General features: G+C 46.0%; 1 protein-coding gene across 4 annotated transcripts in view; it reads left to right on the forward strand.

Annotated features, from left to right (window-relative positions):
- LOC119167541 (uncharacterized) overlaps positions 1 to 20586 on the forward strand; it is a 195065-nt gene that overhangs the window by 71446 nt on the left and 103033 nt on the right. For 2 of the 4 annotated variants that reach the window (XM_075887691.1, XM_075887688.1), the window contains one exon: positions 5531 to 17924. The exons of 1 other annotated variant lie outside the window; for it this stretch is intronic. In XM_075887691.1, the coding sequence (XP_075743806.1) occupies positions 5531 to 5620 (90 nt within the window). In that variant the 3' untranslated portion in view covers positions 5621 to 17924. Of the gene's footprint in view, positions 1 to 5530; positions 17925 to 20586 lie in introns of those variants that run through there. One more of the 4 variants, XM_075887690.1, reaches the window with a different exon arrangement.

The raw sequence follows: 20586 nt of genomic DNA on the forward strand, positions 1-20586 counted from the left end.
TTTCTGGCCGAAGATGTTCTCGTACGTAAGCAAGTACGTTCTCTCCTGCCCTGACTGCCAGACACGAAAGCAACCACCGGGGGGACCGGCCGGTTTCCTCTAACCGATCCCACCTGCAGGTCGACCTTTTCAACAGGTGGGCATGGACTTTATTGGGCCTTTCACTTAATCCAAAGCAGGGAACCGCTACATCGTCGTGATTACCGACTACCATACGAAATGGGTCGAGGCTGTCGCGTGTCCAGCGGCCACTGCCGCAGAAGCAGCAAGAGCTTTCGTCGAACAAATCGTCCTACGTCATGGTTACCCGGACGGAGAAAGTAATAAGCGATCATGGACAGCACTTTGTCGCCAACTTGACCGAAGAAATATTCCGGCTCGTGGGTAGCGAGCATGCCACCACAACAGCATACCACCCACAGGCCAACGGCTTGTGCGAGCGTTTTAACCGCACGTTGGCTGACATGCTCAGCATGTACGTTTCCTCACACCACCGCGACTGGGATGAATTTCTACCGTACATTCTTTTTGCATACAATTCTTCCACCCACAAGACGACTGGATTCACTCCCTTCTTTCTTCTTCACGGACATGAACCGACACTACCAGTGGATGTAGGGTCGGGCGCGCAACGCGGATTCGACTACACGCTGGATGCAATGAAAGTGACTCGCAGGCTGCGGCAGGCTCGAAAACTAGTAAATGAATGGGAGAAGCGTCAGCAGGAGAAGAACAAACGCAGCTATGATGCTAGGGGACGAAGTGTTGTTTATCATCAGGGCGACTTGGTGTGCTTGTGGACTCCCTCCTGGGCGAAAGGGAAGACGACGAAGCTTCTTCACAAATATCACGGACCTTTCTGTCTTGTGCGCCGGGTAGCCGAGAACAACTGGGATGTGGTAGACCAAACTAGGAAAAAACGTAACGTTGTGAATGTGGCGTATTTAAAGCCCTGCCACGTTCGATTGGGCTCCGATGTCGACGACGCGGACAATGAGTCTGACGATAATCATGAGGTGCGCGATCTAGGTGGTGATGTGCGCGAGTGCAGTGCAAGGAGAGATGACCGCGGATTGCATCGAAGTGTTGTGCACGGGAACAGTGCAACATTCTTTTTGCATACAATTCTTCCACCCACAAGACGACTGGATTCACTCCCTTCTTTCTTCTTCACGGACATGAACCGACACTACCAGTGGATGTAGGGTCGGGCGCGCAACGCGGATTCGACTACACGCTGGATGCAATGAAAGTGACTCGCAGGCTGCGGCAGGCTCGAAAACTAGTAAATGAATGGGAGAAGCGTCAGCAGGAGAAGAACAAACGCAGCTATGATGCTAGGGGACGAAGTGTTGTTTATCATCAGGGCGACTTGGTGTGCTTGTGGACTCCCTCCTGGGCGAAAGGGAAGACGACGAAGCTTCTTCACAAATATCACGGACCTTTCTGTCTTGTGCGCCGGGTAGCCGAGAACAACTGGGATGTGGTAGACCAAACTAGGAAAAAACGTAACGTTGTGAATGTGGCGTATTTAAAGCCCTGCCACGTTCGATTGGGCTCCGATGTCGACGACGCGGACAATGAGTCTGACGATAATCATGAGGTGCGCGATCTAGGTGGTGATGTGCGCGAGTGCAGTGCAAGGAGAGATGACCGCGGATTGCATCGAAGTGTTGTGCACGGGAACAGTGCAACGAGTGATGAACAGGGATTCTATCAAAGTGTTGTGTGGGAGTGTGGCTTTAATGGTGATGTGTGCGAGTGCGGTTCGTGAGTGGGTCAAGAACTCCACGGGACACAGACCAGTGTTCCAGTAAAGCAGTGCGAAGACTACGACACAGTCACTGAACTTTACTCCGACTGCAAGACATTTTCAAGTGGTAACAACGCACAACAGAATGTCAGCGCTTACGACACGGACACTGAGTTGTATTACAGTGCCGACGAGTGAACCTATATATTTCTGTTCCCAATGATACTGTTTTGTTTTTTTCATATGTTTTTATGTAATTTTTTAAGGCTTTTACAAGTGTGTGAGATGCTTAAATAAGCACCTCACACACTTGTTGAATGCAAAACCTTTTTGTATATTTAGTCTATTTCTTGTCGTGTTTTGCAGATAAAACGAGTGGGACATCGTAGGGGGGAGGTGTCGCGAGAGCAATGTCTCGCGGAAAACTTTGTTCTTTTTTAGCTACAGCTGGAGTTTGTTCTTTGCCAGATGCCCTTGTTAGCGGCGCCGTTTAACTTGTCTCGGGGAGCGTGCCTTGAGGAAGAATGAGTCTGAACAGAAAAGGCCGCGTCTAGTCGGTCACTGTGCGCTTCCCGCCAAAGCAGGCACCGCGCCGTGCTTTGGACCAGACTGCAGAAATTAGGTGCCTTTCTCCTTCTTCTAACCACTGTGCCCCCCACACTTCAAACGAGCGAGCCACATTTTCGGTCCTCCGGGGCAAAAGGGGGCCGAAATTTGAGCGCTTGTTAGCTCGTCAAGGCCGTTTCAGAGAATGCAACCATTTCCAGAAGCTGCCACAGTTTTGTCGCGGGGCAGGATTCGTTTCCTTCGCACCCCGTGCGCAAACGACTGCAGGCACACAGCGGGTGTACTTCGCGGGACAACCAGAGGCCGAAAATTGAGACCATGTGTGCGCGTCGCCTCTGCTTGCCGGAAAGTGGTGTGTACAGAAGGTGAACTGATATGTGAACTGATATTGTCGCACGTCAGGCTTCAGGCAACCACGAAAACTCATCTTGATTTGATTATCCTCGGCTTGCATGATTGGTCCGCGCCACAGGGGACGCTAAAAAACTCTATTTAAGCAGCGACTCCGGCTCTTTTTGGGGAGAGCGGAGGCGGGGTCAACAGCGCATCTTACCACCAGAGACCAGCCATGCAAGCCGAGGGGTATGCCACCATTTTGTATGTTTTGTTTTTGTGACCTAGTGCATTTTGTAAATTGAAGTTGCGTTAGCTAAATAAACCCCCAATGAGTGCTCCCTGAAATAATCGTGTTGACTTCTCATCGATTGCTTCCGCGGAGTTTCACCCACACTTATTCGTCTCCCTGGTCTTCCGATGCGCCTAACTTAGAACAACCCCGACGTTTTTCTACAATATGGTAGTTTTGGAACCTTATTCCCCACATGTCAATCATCTGTGACTATTTGGAGCAAGAAAAATGAAATGTTAAACAGAAATCAATGTGCTTACTATTTCTGTGATACAGCCGTGTTTTTTTACGTTTGTTATATTTAGGTGATTATAGTTAGTTAGACGAGCTTGATGTCATCAGGCCAGATTTTCTCGTTTTTGCATGCCTCTGGCACTTCGCCGCCGTGCTGGGACATTGCAGGAACACTTTTGACCAAGGTACTTAAGACACAACAGCGCTTGTTAAAGCGGAGGCCTTAGATAGCTATAGAGGCCTCATTAAATGCAAAATATGATTGTCGACGTCGTGCGTCGGGGGCGTTTCATCTCATCAGTGGCCGTCGTCAGCGCCTTGCGTCGACCGCCACTGTTTCGACGTTTATCAGGGCTCCTGACCATCTCGGAGCTCCATAGCATTGCCGTCACTTCCAGGGAACCTGCTGGTCATTGATCTGTAGGGCCCTCGTTTGGGTGGTGCGCAAACCGGAGAGTGTGCGCCTGCAAGTGAAGAAAATAATGACGGCACTTGGCTGTAGCATGGGAAGCCACGACTCCTGTTCCTTCCTGGCATCCATTATGGTTCAGCTATTTCTTTTCTTGGCTTTTTTGGCATGTCTACAGATAGAGTATGGGCTTCCTGTACAGTATGGACAGCGACCTGGCAGATGCGGAGCAACTCGGAGAAATTACCTGAACTGCTCCTGTGACTGCGATACAGGATGGAAGGCACCGTGAAGGTGCAATTTGCGCGCCCTGTGTCTTCTGGCTGCATCACACTCTGCAGCTGCACGTATGCCACGTGAAACCGTGGCCCAGCCTGTGCAGGCAGTTCAGTCACTTTAGCCGCGTCCCTGAGATTTCCCAGCATGCTGAGCGATGCTTCTGTTGTGGCCACCGACACCCATAGGCCGAGAGCTGCACAGTGGCGTAACTAGATAGGGCGGCCCCCATGGCAAATATATTTCCGTGCGCTTCGCGATGATAATTCATATAGTAATATCAGTAGTAATAATAATATTACTATTGTTTTATTGCGATAGCAATTATATGGACACTCTTTACCGGATTTAGCCACCGGCATCGGCGTCACTCACCGTATATGTATACGTATCTGTATATGTAAATGCAGAAATAAAATTAATAGAGAGAAAGACTACGGCGCACAGAATCGAACCTGGGACCTCTGCGTCATAAATGCAAGGCGTTAATCACTGAGCCATTCAACGTTCAAGTGGCAAGCTATTTATATTTATCCATCACTTACCGCTGTTCACGGGCATCCGAGGAGGGGGTGGAACTATCGTGTTTGCAGCATTACCAGCAAGATGGCGCAATGAGCCGCAGTGACCAGCAGTGGCAGTTTGCTTTGATACTACAAGATGTAAATAATGATTCATAAGTGACTGTGTTCTCTGGTATCGTTTTGCTCTCATTGAAGCTGTGTAGAAGTATTAATGGAAGGTCTGTAAACTGCGGCAGTAATATAAACAGTTTCTTTGATATTGCACATTGCTCGACAAGTGGACTTCTTTTTGTAGTGGTAGTTTGCTTTGATACTGCAAGATGTAAGTCATGCTTCGTAAGTGAGAAGTCTCTTTACACTGCAGACAGACGCAATTGCAAGAATTACACATGTTTAATATATCTCTGCAGTTGCTATATTGTTATTGTTATTTTTTTTTTGGAATTTGGGCTTTGTTTTATTCCTTGTTGTTTTGCACTGTTGACTATTTGACACTGCTGTCATGTTAAAAGGTGGCTGTGGGCGCTTTGTAATCTTCCTTTTTCGGAGAGCAGCTTTTAGCTGCAGATATCCGTTATCAAACGTATTGATGAGAAATAATCATTATTCCTAGTATCGATATTATTTCTTATGGTGATTTGTGGCACTAGAAACGTTGCTGCAATTGTAGGCTTTTTAAATGTATTTTTTCTTTGCTTCACATAAACTCAATTGACTCGAATTTTTTATTATGCTTCTTTTGTTTCAATATAAAGTGGTTATTTGGTGTGCGGTGTAATATGAATGCTTCTCAGAATTACAGAAAGTAATTTTATGGGCTGGTTTTTATTTGTTTACAATCGGACACTTTCGAATTTTCCAATATAGCCTTGGAATGATAGCTAGATCATATCGTAGTTTTTGTCACCTTATGTTCGCTGTGGATGTGTTGACCATGGAATTTATCCCCAGCAAGATGGCAATTTTCATAGCACTTGCTGTGTCGATGCCCCTGTTGCCATAACAGTAGCTTTGGTTTGTGTGAGACAAGATGAGCAGCTTTTTTTACACGTGCAGCAACCTTTACATATTGTGTGCTGCTGTGGTCCAGTTATGACACATAACCTACTTTACTTTGCGTGCTCTCGATTGCTTTGCAGGCTCCTTGTCCTGTGCATCCTCGGATCAGTCTTATTCACTGTCGTCTGTACGAGGCCGACTTCATTCCTGCCAGCAGTGCACCTATGTGACCCTGGACAAGTCAACTATGATTAGACACCTTCAGAAACACATGGGCGAGCCTCCCTTCCAGTGCCACTTTTGTCCAGCTGCATTCCTTCACAACTCCAAGCTGGTGGTGCACGTGCGCACTCACACGGGAGAGCGGCCTTTCTCCTGTGTACACTGCAGTGCGTCATTTGTGACGAAAAACACCCTCGTTAGACACATTCGCACACACACAGGAGAGCGGCCTTTTTCGTGTGCCCGCTGCAGTGCATCCTTTTCGCGGAAAGGCCACTTCATTGAGCACATCCGCACACACACAGGAGAGCGGCCCTTCTCCTGTGTCCACTGCAATGCATCCTTTATGAAAAAAGGACATTTTATCGCGCATATGCACACTCACACGGGAAAGCGTCCCTTCTCCTGTGCCCACTGCGATGCGTCCTTTATGCGGAAAAGTAACCTGGTGAGACATGTCCGCATGCACACCGGAGAACAGCCATTTTCCTGTGTCTACTGCAATGTGTCTTTTTCTGCAAAAGTCACTCTAATTCGGCATGTGCGCACTCACACAGGAGAGCGTCCCTACTGCTGTGTCCACTGCAATGCATCTTTTTCTGTGAAAAGCGCTCTAAATCGGCACGTGTGCACTCACACAAAGGAGAGTTCTTACTTCTGTGTACACTGCAATGCATACTTTGTGAAGAAAAGTTACCTTATGAGACACGTCCGTATGCACACAGGAGAAAAGCCCTTTTTCTGTGTTCACTGTAATGCATCCTTTTCTATGAAAGGCAACCTAAATAAGCATATGCGTACTCACCAAGGAGAGCATTCCTTCTCTTCTCCGCACCACAATGCCTTCTTTCTACAAAAAGGCAACGCTGTGCAACACATTCGCATGCACACTCAATAGAGGCCTTTTTCTTGTCTCTATTATTATGAGTACAAACCTTGTCATAACAAAGTCAAAGGGAGAGTCGTAATTACTTTGTTATAAATATTAGTGTGTTATAGCCAATATTAATTTCTACCGACAATTAGCCAGTAAGTGAGAATGTACTCACCACCGAATGTGACAGCAACCCGCCGCACAAGGAAACACGGCCATCGGAAGGCAGAATACTAGCAAAGCAATAAAGAATGCACTTTATTTTAATCAAATACAACACACCAGCTGGCAGACCACTTCGTAGAAAAATAGTGCTTAATAGACTTTTGTCTACTCTTCCTTACGTGAATAACTGCATTTTAAGCTGCAGCAGCTATTGCGAGTTCGTCCTCGCCGTCATTCTAAGCACCAAAAAATTCTGCCATATCCACGAAGTGATTGGTGATGAGTGGGCGAAGCTCCGGAGGTAAACCTGGTAAACCATGAATCCTCTGTACATTTTGCCCACTCGATTTTATTACATCGCTCCCCCTAGCGTACGTCGCCGCACTAAATTGAACGATTGCCTTCAACCAATGACACGCGCCATATGTGACATCATTCCTATTTTATAAGATCTCGTGTCTTTCATCAACTACAAGTACCGCTTTCTAGTTAATAACATCTCGCATCTTTTCATCATCAGCTACAAGTACCACCATCTAGTAAACACTACAAGAACTAAACGAGAGGTGGCTACATACAGGCTACAGGGGACGCACAGCCCACGCCCTAAGGAGCTTCGCCCCTAAAAAGCGGCGCAGCAGGTCTGTCACATCCAGCGCTTGCGCAGGCGTCGGTACGTCGGGTTTGCCAACATTAGGCTTCGGGGTGTCGACTCTTTAGTCACTGTCGCCATGCACCCCCCAAATGGGGCATGCCGAAAGCAGTTGGCGATCGTGCTTGCCATTACGGCCATATGGGCAGCTTGAAACATCTCAATCGCTATGTACAGGTCTATCGTTGTGGCGCGCAAACTCATATTGAGAAATATTCAATCCATGACATGCTAGCCATAGCCCTACTTGATGTTCATGATCACCCCTTTATCGTGAGGGGTTGCACAACCGCAGTAGTGTTAGGTGGCAAAAAGCACAGCGCGGTGTTTTTAAGTACAACGGTAGTGTTGTGGGCCGTGCAGTTATCCAGGATGAGGCATATCTTGCAGTTGTGCTTGACCAGCCGTTCGTTCCACTCACATAGCCATTGTGCTAAGATCTCTCTTGTTATTTAGGCCTTGCAGTTGGAGGTGTAACTCACTTAGAGTTTCCGCTATCCTTTGAAGCATCATGGTGATGCACTTTTGCCGATCACGAGCACCGGCACCTTTTCGGACTCGTCCATTTCCGAACATAGTATCATGGTCACACAGACCTTGCTCTGTTTATCGCCCTGCGGGCGGTCACCTTTGAGGGCGAAGTTTTTTTAAACCAACATCTTATATAACAGGGCAGTTTATCTGCAAGCAGCTGCCCAATGTTTTTCTCGATCCATGCCACTGCAGCTTCGCGGTCAACGGATTGTGATTCCTTGCTAACAGCCCTACCGACGACGTCGTGGCGGTTCTCAATGCACTGCAGCCAGTCATCACTAGCCACAAAATCATCGTGCCCTGTGATGCATGCGAAGTTTCTTGCCTTCTGCTGCAGAAGTGCCCCTGACACAGGAGTGCTGCTTGCTCTGATTTCTAAAAATCAGTTGAACACCGCCTCGTTGACAGCTTCAAAGGCGGCGGCTCGCAGCTTCATTCAGTCACCTTTGACTCCATGTGCGACAGTGTCGGGAATGGCTTCTCTCTTGCTTAAGATGGTCGACAGCGTGCTCAATGATAAGGTAAAATTTTCTGGCACTTTTTTTTTACGCCGAACTCAACGGCTTTCAACATTGCCGACTTCTGCTCGATTGTTAAATTTTTGTGCTTATGTTTACTGCTGCCATTGTTTATCTCGTGTCTAGTGGTAGAAACTGATATAAGGGGTGTTGCTCTTCCACAGCGAACGACAAGGAACAAAGCCACAATACAGAACACCTACATACTACAATTTGCCACAATCTCCGCCGTCCCCGCACAAAACTGAAGGAGAGAAGGAGGTCAGATGAGTGGGCAGGTCAATGAGTTCTACCAGAGAACGGAGGCCGGCTAATGTGCATGACGGTCGAGTTCATTAGTTCCTGAAGAAGGGAAAGGCAAGGAGACTCGCACCCACGTGCATATTGGCAGGCAGCTTCGGGGAGTGCACAGCGCTAGTTTTGAGTTACCGCAGCCATGATGAGACGTAAACCGTAGCGTACTGTAAAATATCAAATCGATGTATGAATGATCAGTAAATCCTTATTGTGGACAAAGAATGGTTCATTATGTCTACTGTGAAAAAATTTTCACTTCATTAAAAAGAGGTTTTAAATACTTGGCTGTCTATGGGAACTGCCTTGTTATATTCATTAGTTTCTTATATTACACTTTGTTATAACGAGGTACTTTCTGAAAATAGCCTCATGGAACACATACGCCTATATACAGGAGAGGGTCCATTTTCTTGTGTGCACTGCAATGCATCCTTTTCAGTGAAATACGAACTGATTAAGCACATTTGCACTCACTAAGAAGAGCCTCCCTTCTGTTTTCACTGCAGTGTATTCTTTTCAGTGAAAGGCCACCTCATTGAGCAGATGCGTGCCAACAGAGGAAAGCAGCTTTTTCCCGTGTTTTCTTCAGCTGACCCTTTTCGATAGCAGGCCACCTCATTGAGCACATGCGTATTCACACAGGACAGTGGCCCTTGTGTGCCATAAAGGGACTTTCAGTTGGAAACACAGCCACGTAAGACATTGTCATGAGTAGGAGCCCCTTAGAGACATAAAGACGACAAAAAATTTCAGAGATAATTGGAAACGGCAGGCGCACCGTACCGCGAGGCCCAGGGCATGTGAACTGAGCTGTGATCGCCGTGCAAGCAACGACAAGCTGGAATTGTCGACGTGGGCTTGCAAGGAGAAGGTTGCATCGCCAGCAAGTGACTGGCGATAGGAGCAGCAGGACATTGACTTGGCAACTTGTGACGCGGGCGTTTTGAGAGGCAAATGGAGAACTCGACTTGCTTCAGAAGCTGCTTGGGATGCAGCAGCCGTGCACTGCAAGCGCCGACGTTCTTAGCGCGAGCCCCTTTGAAGCAAGCCCTTGAAGACAGGCCCCTAGTGGCCGCCTCAGCGTGCAGACCGGGTATGCCTGCCCACTAGGCGTAACCTTGGAGGGTTCTGCCACATCAGCAACAACATCAGGTGAAGACTAGTCGGCAGCAGCAGAAATGGCAGCATCCACCTAGATCCACCTGTCGGTTGCGACAAGAGAAGCACTAAGGCTGTAGAAGAGTTTGATAATATTTAGGACAGTTCAGTTTGTAGAGGGATTTCATTGTGGGTTTAGTTTAGAGTTAATTCTATTTGTTCTCTACACTTTTATATATACTTTTCGAGTGCCACGAATGTTTATTAAAGAGGTTTTCTTGCTAACCAAGTCTTGTCTCAGTCCATTGCCCGCAGCCACCCGTAATTCGTGACAGACGTGTGCACAGGCACACAGATTTTTTGGGGGGTGTTTGCGGCACTGCATCTTTTTCACGAAAAGACCACCTCGCAGTCTTGTCCCTTCGTCATAGAACCAACAAGAAAATGGTGTGGAGCGCACAGGATTCCCTTCGTGGGGTAGTAAGCAATACTGCTGTTTAAGATTTGTGACGGAACTGCGCATCTGTACGATGTGAACATTCATGCTGTGATGTTTATGAGTTCTGGAAAAAGAAAGTTTCTTTCAACCTGCTTCGGCTCGGTTTGGCTTTTCGAAAGGCTGCCAAGAGGTGTAGATGTATAAATCAAGCAAAGGTTCCCACAGCTTAGCGCGGGCAGGTTTCCCCTTGTACTCGTAGTCGACCAAAATGTGCGGCTTCCTTATCGGGTTTATGCAGTCTGGCCATGCATTATAGAACAGATGTTGTGCACAATGTCTCCATCGGTGTGTGTGGCTTAGCTTCTGCACGTGGGCGCCTTAGCATAGGTCTGTGGCCGCTAGGCGATGCGATGTTTGCTTCACTGTATCTTTTTCTCTGTACGTATTTCCCTCTCTTTTGTTGATATTTCTCTCTTTCTTTTCCTCTGTTTCCTTCTCTTTATTTTTATTTTTCGTAATGTGCTGCGCTTTACTTTCCCTTCTCCTCACCATCACATCTCTCTTCCTCACAATTATTCCTTCCTACACTATACAAAGCCATGTCTGTCTGTGCTGTGTGTTGCTAGCGTGCCTCCAAAGCCGAGTGGTTAAGCCAGCCTTCGGATCCTGCGTGCCTGTGTGCCCCACCGCAGTGGTCTAGTTCCTAAGGTACTTGGCTGCTGACCCTCGGGGGATCGAATCCCAGCTGCATTTTCAATAGAGGCAAAAAATGCTGTAAGTCCGTGTTCTCATACTTAAGCGCACAATTAAGAATCCCAGGTGGTCGAAATTTCCGGAGCCCTCCACTACGGTGCCTCGCATAATCATATGGTGGTTTTGGGACATTGAATCCCACATATAAATCGTCACGAATTTATCTCGGGAGCAATGTGAAGGATGGAATTGAGAGAAACAGCAGACAGGCGTGCAAGACAGGCAATTTATCGCCATAAACGAACAAGAAATTACGCATATTTCGCGTTAAATAACGCTCAAAACCACATAACAATGAGTAGCTTAATAACCAATAACTCGATGACCTTCAATTACAATACGCGTACATGGGCAAACCCAAACTGACTGTAGCTCAGTCGCAATCCATTGCTTGCCCTCACCGCTAGCCCTAAGCCAATATGTCGTCTAGAAAGGAATGTTCTTAGCGTCTAGATGCGCTCACAACAGAATTGACCAAGTTTTATGTTCAGACCATGCTGCACTTTTATGCAAAAGGGCTCAAGGAATCGCGACATGAACATCGTAAAAAGAAATTACATGCAAAGATCAACCGTTGCTCTTAATGTCTCTCTCGTTGCAGCCATGTACTTTGAGAACACCGTGGTGTTTTGTGCCAATAAAGTTTTTTTGTTGCTAGACTTGTTTTTATTTCTTACGATGTCATAAAACTTCACTATCTCGAGTCACTAGTACAGCTGCGCCATAGCTGCATCGTCTTGGGAATAATTAAATCCCTAGCTCTCAGTGGATATGTACAAATGTAAACGAAGCCGCTCGTAATGAAATTGATATAAAGCATATCTTCTGAATGTGTTACTACATGTGGTGCCGCAGTTGCTTGGCTTAATCATACTTGTGAATACGATTGAGACATAACGTATGACAATTGTCAATGGCAATGTATGGACAATTTAACCATTCAAATTTTTACCTCTACACTGTTCGCGAGCCTTTAGTTTACCAACTGGCTGCATCATCCTGCGCCCATTTTCTGCACTTGTTGGGTCAGCTTTATTTTCACACTAGCTTAAAACGTCGGCCTGTCTAGGTTTCTCTGCGTGTGTCTTAACTCAAAGGAAGTTTTCAAAAACATGCTGAATAACTCCGCGCTTCATATTTTCGGTGAATCACCAAGCGCACACGGCTTTGTCCGCATTGCTGAGGCTCTGCGGTTCGCGTTCTGCACAGCCCACGCGCTAATTGTGCCATCTCCCGGCGTCTACGCCCCAGGCTGTACCATCGATGAAATGCATCGTAAAATGTTGACTGCAATGAAAATCAAAACGAGCGGCGATTGCAGCGCTCCCTCGTGATCGTGAAAGTGCTGTGGGAATTACGGAAAAAGTGCTTTAATCAGGTAGTGGCTCCCGGGCGAATACTTACAACGGCGGCGGCTGGTTCTGTGCTAGCAATCGCGGTAGGCCTACGCGAGTAACGGGAAAAGTGTGGCGATTTCTGTGATTGTTTTACGAAAATGGTGCAGTGACAGACCAGTGGAATCCGGGAGGCTGCTTGCTTTCAAACAAACGGGCTACGAAAATTGCAAGGAGTGAAGTCCCGGCTATGGATCACATGTTTGACACCAGCTGAGATGAGTGTACCCTGAGAAAAACCAGACAAGAGAACCAGAATCTTTATTACTCGGAAAAGCTATACTCCCTTAGTCTACATGGCTAAATCCTGCACCCGCACAGCGAAAAAGTCAACCACTCCGGCGGAAAATGAGAGCATGGTGCAGTGCGGCAGCTGCGACGGATGGACGTACCTGAAAGAAACACCTTCTAAAAACTTGGAGAGGGCAAAGGACAAGACATACACATGTCAACACTGCACCAAGATATCCACACTGTATTCGAACATAGCATTGGAGGGAAAAACAATGAGGGCAGATTTTAACTTTCAAGTGAATAAAGAGTAGTGGCAAGCATCACAAACTGCTCACAAGACAGCAATGAAAGAGTTCTTGCTGGAGTTGAACACTGAGTGCGCCTTACGAGAAGAACTCTCGACAAAAGTAGCCGCTCTTTGAGCTGAGGTTGACGAGCTCAGACTCTTAAAAGGCCACCCAGCCACTGATAACACTGAAACACGCGCAGGCGACACTGGGTCCCCTGACAAAGAAAATGAGCTTCAGCACCAAGACCCAGAGCAACAAGACCACACCAAAGCATTAAACTCTGACTAAGGATGAAACCGAAGAAGACAGAACAGCAGGTCCATGGCTGAAGATAGAAAAAAACAACCGTGTGGAGAACCTCACGCTGGAGAAAGTAACAACACAAAATACCAAGGAGAAACCAGCTCCAGAGAAGTGGAATCAAGTTAAACAGCAACAGAGGGACACATAGGTGCAACGCAGATGCTCAGTGTTGCTCGGAGACTCAAATTCTCATTGCCTGAAACGTAAGCTCTACAAGGTAGTTAGTGATTGGAGACTCCACGTCCCAACGAAACTGGGAGCAACGAAACCGGGAGCAACGATGGAGCAAACCCTGCTTCGAGCTGAGAATGAGATAGAGGCGGCAAATTCATCTGAAACTAAGCTCCAACTAATCCTGCATGTTAGTTCTACAGACATACTGCATGAAAAAGAGCCACACAGATCTATAGAACAGTCGAAGCAGAAACTGACGACTTGGAGTAAAGATGCTCTCCAACACCACTATCTCATATGCTCAACACCAGAATTGACACCACGAGGACCACATGTGGTAGCCTCCTAACGAGAGTGGAACAAACAAGCCAACGAACTATGCACTAAGCTTGGCCCCCAGGTAGAATATTTCTCAGCTACAGACCAAATGGATGAAGACTACCTCAAGGGCATACACTACAGGAAAGTAGCAGGCACTCAAGTTGGGCACCTCCTGGCTATGAGGGTCCCCAATTTTTCGGGAGTGAACAAGGAAGACCAAGCCAGTCCTCCACAACCCCGTCGACACCAACCGAGACACGATCACATAATGAGAGCCTTCCTGAAACCAGTGACAACAGAATTCGCACAAATTAGCCAATCGAATCGTCGCTGGTGAAAGAGAGACAAGATGCCCTGGCCAGACCACACGAAAAAAGAAAGTACAGCCCAAAAACACAAGTGCAAGTAAACCACAAAAAAAAGACATATTGAGCAAGAAGAAGGGAAAAATAATTCAAAATTTGCCTACTGATCATGCAAGGAGGCAGCAAGCTCAAGTGGAAAGAGCTACAGAACCAGATGAACAAGGAATGCATCAACATATATGCTCTTACAGAGAGCCACCTTCGAAACGAGAAAAAACCCCTTCTACACACAGGACTTAGTTGGCTCAGCCAAGACAGGAGAAAAGGGCAAAAATGAGGAGGGGGAGTTGGGTTCACCAAAAGACCAGACAACACAAACTGGAAAGGATACCTGCCACGAACACATGTGGACTACTGCAAAACTCGATAAGACCCACCTGAGCATATGTGTTGCCTATATGGCTATCAGCTCAGAATGACAAACTTCGAATGAAGAAATCTGTAACTGCATAAAAAAAGACATAGAACAAACATATAAGAATAAGCTCATCCTCCTTATAGGTAACTTCAACTGTCATATAACTCTACTGGAAGGCTATGAGAAAAATGCAGTTGAGTTTCGAAGGCTGGTCAAACAGTGTAACCTGCACATAGCCAACCTGGACTCTACATGCAGGGGAACATACACTTGGTCATGTAGATCAAATAAGTCAGCGATTGACTATGTCCTCTACAATGATGAGGCCTCACAGAACATACATATAACATCTATGCAAATTGATGAAGAGAAATACAATAACTGTGAAAGTGATCACAACCGAAAACAGTAACCCTAAAACAAAAGCAAGCCCATACGAACAATTCAACTGAGCAGACCAAATCGCACTGGCGAGTGAGAGACAAGAAACGTCTTGAAATCTTCGCAGAAGAGTTGGATGAGGCCATGGAGGTCACCCTCACATATGAAGAATTCATAGAAAAATGTCTGGCAGTGGTAAATGACACCATCGAGAAAACAAGTGAAAAAAACTGGACACGGACGGCACCATGGTTCGACAAAGAACTAAAACTGGAGATGAAAGAACGAAAGAAACTCCAGACAACATCAATACACATCAAATAACAACAATATCCTAAAAGACACTATCTGGGAAAAATACCTGGCCCAAAAGGAAAAAGTCAAGATTATGAGTGCACAAAAGATAGATGGAGTATTCAAGCAGCAAGAATAACAAATAAGAAAAGAATGTCAACATTACAGCCAGAAGTTCTAGACATATATTCAGAACATGGAACCAAAGAAGGCCCGATCCAAGATTGTCTCTCTACAAACACGGGATGGTACCAGTACTCACGTAAAAGAAGAAATAATACAATACATAACGCAGCATTTTCGATCTGTACTAGCTGATTACGACATACTAATGCACCAGCTCACAAATAACACAACAGAAGCCCGATCTACAGAACAGCAAAAAGCTGATAAACAGGAAAATCTTTAAAGAAGAATTAAAACGACGCATGTGTGCCATAACCAAAGAAAAAAAACATCTGGCTTCAACGATATCCCAAATGAATTTCTGAAAGCTCTACGTACAAATGCCAGAGAAGTGCTACTCAACTGCTTCAACAACACTCTCGAAACATACGACATACCAGAAACATGGAAAAAAGCTCGTATACAACGTATCCACAAAAGCAAAGGAAAAGCAGAAAAGGGCATCAATGCCTGTTGCCCAATAGCAGTGCTCAGCAACGTCTTTAAACTCTTCAGCACAATTTTAAATTGCAGACGACAAATCTATTGCGAAAAAAAAAACAATATACTTTGTGAATCACAAAATTGCTTCCAGACCTGGAGACACACAAGTGACCACATATTCACTCTCACTCAAGCGATAGAAATGAAACACAAAGAAAAGTAACAACTCTACCTCGCCTTCCTAAACTTGGAAAAAGCCTACGATTCGGTCTCACATGCAAAACTATGGCAAAAGCTTGATGAAGTGTCTCTGGATAAGAAATTTACAGAACTGCTGAAGGCACTCTACGAAGACTGCTCCGCGATATATGAACTGCGTGGCCACAAATCCCAAAAATTGACTGTAAAAGTGAATCTAATGTAGGGATGCCCATTATCACCAACCTTACTTAATATATATATATATAAATAACCTTTTCAAAACATTTAATGAAGAAGGACCTGGACTGAGACTCAACAATAAGAACAGATCACCGAGAGAAATACACAAAAATCTCATGTTTGGTATTTGCGGACGACATTGTACTTCTGGCTGAGTCGGCAACAAACCTACAGGACCTTTTAAATATCTGCTCACAAATTGCGACCGAAGACTATCTCAAGTTCAACATTGAAAAAACTCAATAGATGGTCCTGAACTCGGACTCTGACGAAGTGACATTCACAGTGCAAAAAAAACGTATAAAAAAGACGACAGCTTATAAATAGCTCTGAATTGAAATATCGGACAAAAAAGATTACCTGCTACAACTATCCGAATTGGTTACAAAGAAATCGAACCGCCTAAAAGGCAGGTTGTGGCATCTTTCCCAACACTCGTACAACCCGTACTCGGTTGGTTGAGTTTCGTGGAAAACGCTCGCTGTGCCAGCGACAATGTATGCTATGGACGCACTCCGATACCCAACTGAAACCATGAAATGCTTAAACAGACATCAAAACAAACTGGGATGGTTGTTGCTGGGGGAAATTTCTGTACACCAAATGCCGCCATAACAGGTGAAATGAGGTGGTCATCTTTCGAAACTCTAAAGGCTAGACCGAAATTCTAGTACATGCGCAGACTGGAATTCCTGCCAGAAACCAATTTCAGCGGACGGATATACTTACACCTGCGATACAAAGGCATTAGAACTCACTGAATGCAACGACTTGCAACATTAGAATAAAAATTCGGCTCAAACCCAAAGCTCTAACAAACCAAAACAGAAAGTGAATAGCGCCAGGAAGTAAGCGAATGGATCACCCAGATAAGCACGAACAACTGGCGTGAAGCGGTCACCAAGAGACGCAACCTATAGTTTTACACATCACATAACTTGGCACCGGGCACCGAACCTCATTTATGCTTGTGAAGCCCTCCCTGACCACACTGATCTCATTGGATGCAAAAGTGATTCTCGGGTCATTTATTGCGTCAGTGGCTATGTGGCGCGGAAGATAGTGAAAAAGACGAAATGCAACGAATGTAGCAGGTTGTTGCTTCACTCAGAATTCCAGCTTCCGGCAGAATTATGCCTTTAACACACCTGGTCAAAGCTATGGAAGATGCATTCACCTATTGCTTCAGTTTCAACAAGTTCAAAAGTGACAGCGTAACAGACCTTATATGTTACCTGTCTGTGAAAAGGTTAAATATGGTCGGCTGTGAACACCACAAACTGGAAGTGACAAATCAGATAATTAGATTCTTTACACTGACCAGAATGAATTTTTTCATTGCTGGAGAAAATGTGTCCAATCAAAAAAAAGAGAGATAGAAAAATGTTCTTGAAGTTAAAGACGTATGACTTAACTGTCATAGTGCTAACTCAGCGAACAAGGTTTTATTTTGTGTTATTGTGCATTAGTCACACTCTCTTGTTTGTGATTTTATTATTGTCTTGTTCACATTGTTATAAGTTTCCCATTAACAACTGTGATGTCACTGTCTGGCTGTGTTTCATATATGCATAAATGAATTTTTTCGTGAACTGGTTTTTGACTGTATCTATGTTTGCTGATGAAATCTTAATGTCATGTGTCTATGTAGGCCCATTGTATCATCATATATCTACTGCTCTCTTTAGTTGCCCTATTCACTTGCTTTAGCTGAGTTTCATATAACTTGCAGTTTTCGTCAACCTTAATGCATATGTTGTGTTTATTTTTCATGTTGTTTTTCGCTTCGAGAAAATAAATGTTTTGCTTGTAAAATTAGACCTTGATTACGCAAGTCATAAAAATAACGGTTGCTGATACCTTTACGTACATTGAGACTTCATGGAGAACACTGTGGCATCAAATTTGAAAAGTGCTTAGACTTTGTTTTAGTGTCAAGCTCACAGCAAGTCACTTAATTGATTCTCTATCTTCGAAGCTTCGTAACTGATAGTATGAAATGAATTGAAAACACTAGTTTTCAGTGCCAATACATGCTTTGCAGCGCGCCGCCAGAACTGTATCAGATAGACTTTGTTATAATCCTCAAGGTAGCGTGAAATATTTGCAACAAAAAATGACTGATGAGCGGGCGCGAAGAGGGGCATGCCGAAAGCGACCACAGCGCCACCGCATCCGGATGAATTCTCGCCCGCTCTCCGGCGCGCCGTTGCTGACACCTCTCCTTCTAGCCGCCATAGCTCTGCCTTCTCGGGTGCTGTTCAGGAACCTGTTGCTTTTGTTCGCGCCCGCTTAACGAAAGTTTTTCTAGCAATGTTTTTGCTGGCCACGTGACAGTGAGGCAATGCCGAGTCATCAAAGGCAACGGCACTGCTTTGCACCTCGGTGCGAAACAGGGTATACCATTGGAAAAAAGGTGAGCAGATGTCGCTTTTCGCTGCACCCAAAGACGAAGCACGGAGGAAGGTTTGGGAACACAATTTACATCGAAAGGATGGGGCCTTGAACGAAAGCTGCTCTGTATGTGAGCTACATTTCGAGCCTTCATGTGTTCTCGAAGACTAGGTGCACGTTATAAACGGCGAAGAATGTTCGCGTACTACGTAGGACACCAGAGCTAACGTCAGACGCCTTGCCGATTTTACTGCCCAACGCCCCAAGCTACTTACTGAAGAAAGCGCCGCGTCCAAGACCTCTGAAAAAGCAGAACTCGGCGGTCGAATTTACCAATATATCTCCAAGAAAACTGGGGCACCCTGTGTTGACGGTGAGGCCACTGATTCAGGTTCATCGATGGACCTTCCTGCTGACTACGAACCCGAGATGGCTAAGACTACAGGACTGCAGCCTCGCTGGAACGCTTACTCAAGCATTGTTTACCTTCAATTTATATGACCTCGATCGCACCGCATCTCGTGTCAAAGAGAGTGGTAATTTACGTGCTGTCACGACTTCATTTTTTCGTGAAGGGTATCAACCAGTTTTGAGGGGCAAAACGAAAAAAAAGCTGCACGTGAAAATCGTGCAGTCTGTGTTCATAAAGGTGCCACCGTGATGAAGTGATTGTGAATTGATAATTCCACGGAATGGCGATGAATTTTATCGGTGTTATTGCTCACTTCAGTATGCGCGCTCGTAAATAAAGGGTTTCTTTTTTTTATTGAAATAGAAAATAAACGAAGGAGTTTTTGTCACTGTTACTTGGCGACGGCTACCCCTTTCCACCTGATTGGTACAAATAAAAATATGAATAAAAAACAATAGCATATATACATATTGTTACGGGAAAGATTTATTCACCGAGAGCTGGTCTTGCTAACGGCTTAGAGAGCGCACAGTCAAGCAGGCCAACGGGAGAAGCTTGAGAGTCCAACCCACTACAACCACGTTGTCGTCTTCTTCATTTGGGTGCCAATTCAGCTGTGTCGGTGCGACAGTTCTATACACGTATCATCACCCCGGCCCGTAAGGCACCGTCTCGGTGCCTGTTAAATGAGCGAATCGGCGTTGTAGGTCTTGAGACGAGAAACGTGGACCACTTCCGTTCTGGGAGCAGGAGCTGATGAGTTTGCAGTAGCGGCAATCTCGTAGGTCCTGACAAATGACTCGGTAGGGCCCAGCGTATCGCGATAGTAGTTTCTCGCAGAGGCCAACACGTCGAGATGGGAGCCACAGGAGAACAAGAGATCCCGCAGAAAAAACGGCATCTCTATGTCGACGGTCATAAAGAGACTTCTGTGCTGTCTGCGACGACGATAACCGAGCACGCGCTACCGCACGTGCCGTGAGGGCACGGGTTATTGCATCCTGAGCGTACGAGGTGGAGGATGGGTGGTCTGATGAAAGCAGTGTGTCGAAGGGCAGTAAGGGATGACGTCCGTAGAGTAGATAAAAAGGGGAGTAGCCCGCTGTTTCATGACGCGACGAGTTATAGGCGAAGGTTACGAACGGAAGAGCTATGTCCCAATCAATGTGGTCGGTAGATACGTACATGGAAAGCATGTCCGTCAATGTGCGGTTTAGTCGCTCCGTAAGGCCGTTAGTCTGAGGGTGGTAAGATGTGGTGAAGTTGTGACGGGTAGCACAAGATCGGAGTAGATCATCAACCACACGAGATAGAAAGTAGCGACCACGGTCTGTGAGCAGGTGAGTCGGAGCGCCATGCTGGAGAATAATGTCGTACAGCAGGAAGTCGGCAACGTCGGTTGCGCAGCTGGTTGGTAGCGCTCGAGTGATTGCATACCGAGTGGCATAGTCTGTAGCCACCGCAATCCATTTATTTCCAGTTGTAGAAGTAGGAAAGGGACCTAGCAAGTCCAACCCCACTCGATAAAATGGCTTGCCTGGAACTTCAATAGGTTGAAAAATAGGTTGACCAGCAGGGAGAGTCGTAGGCTTCTTTCGGCGCTGGCAGAGGTCGCAAGATGCGACGTAATGGCGAACAGAGTGGTAGAGACCCTTCCAGAATACTCGTTGTCGA

Source organism: Rhipicephalus microplus, chromosome 3 (genome assembly GCF_043290135.1).
Source record: "Rhipicephalus microplus isolate Deutch F79 chromosome 3, USDA_Rmic, whole genome shotgun sequence".
In the NCBI taxonomy this organism is placed as follows: domain Eukaryota; kingdom Metazoa; phylum Arthropoda; class Arachnida; order Ixodida; family Ixodidae; genus Rhipicephalus; species Rhipicephalus microplus.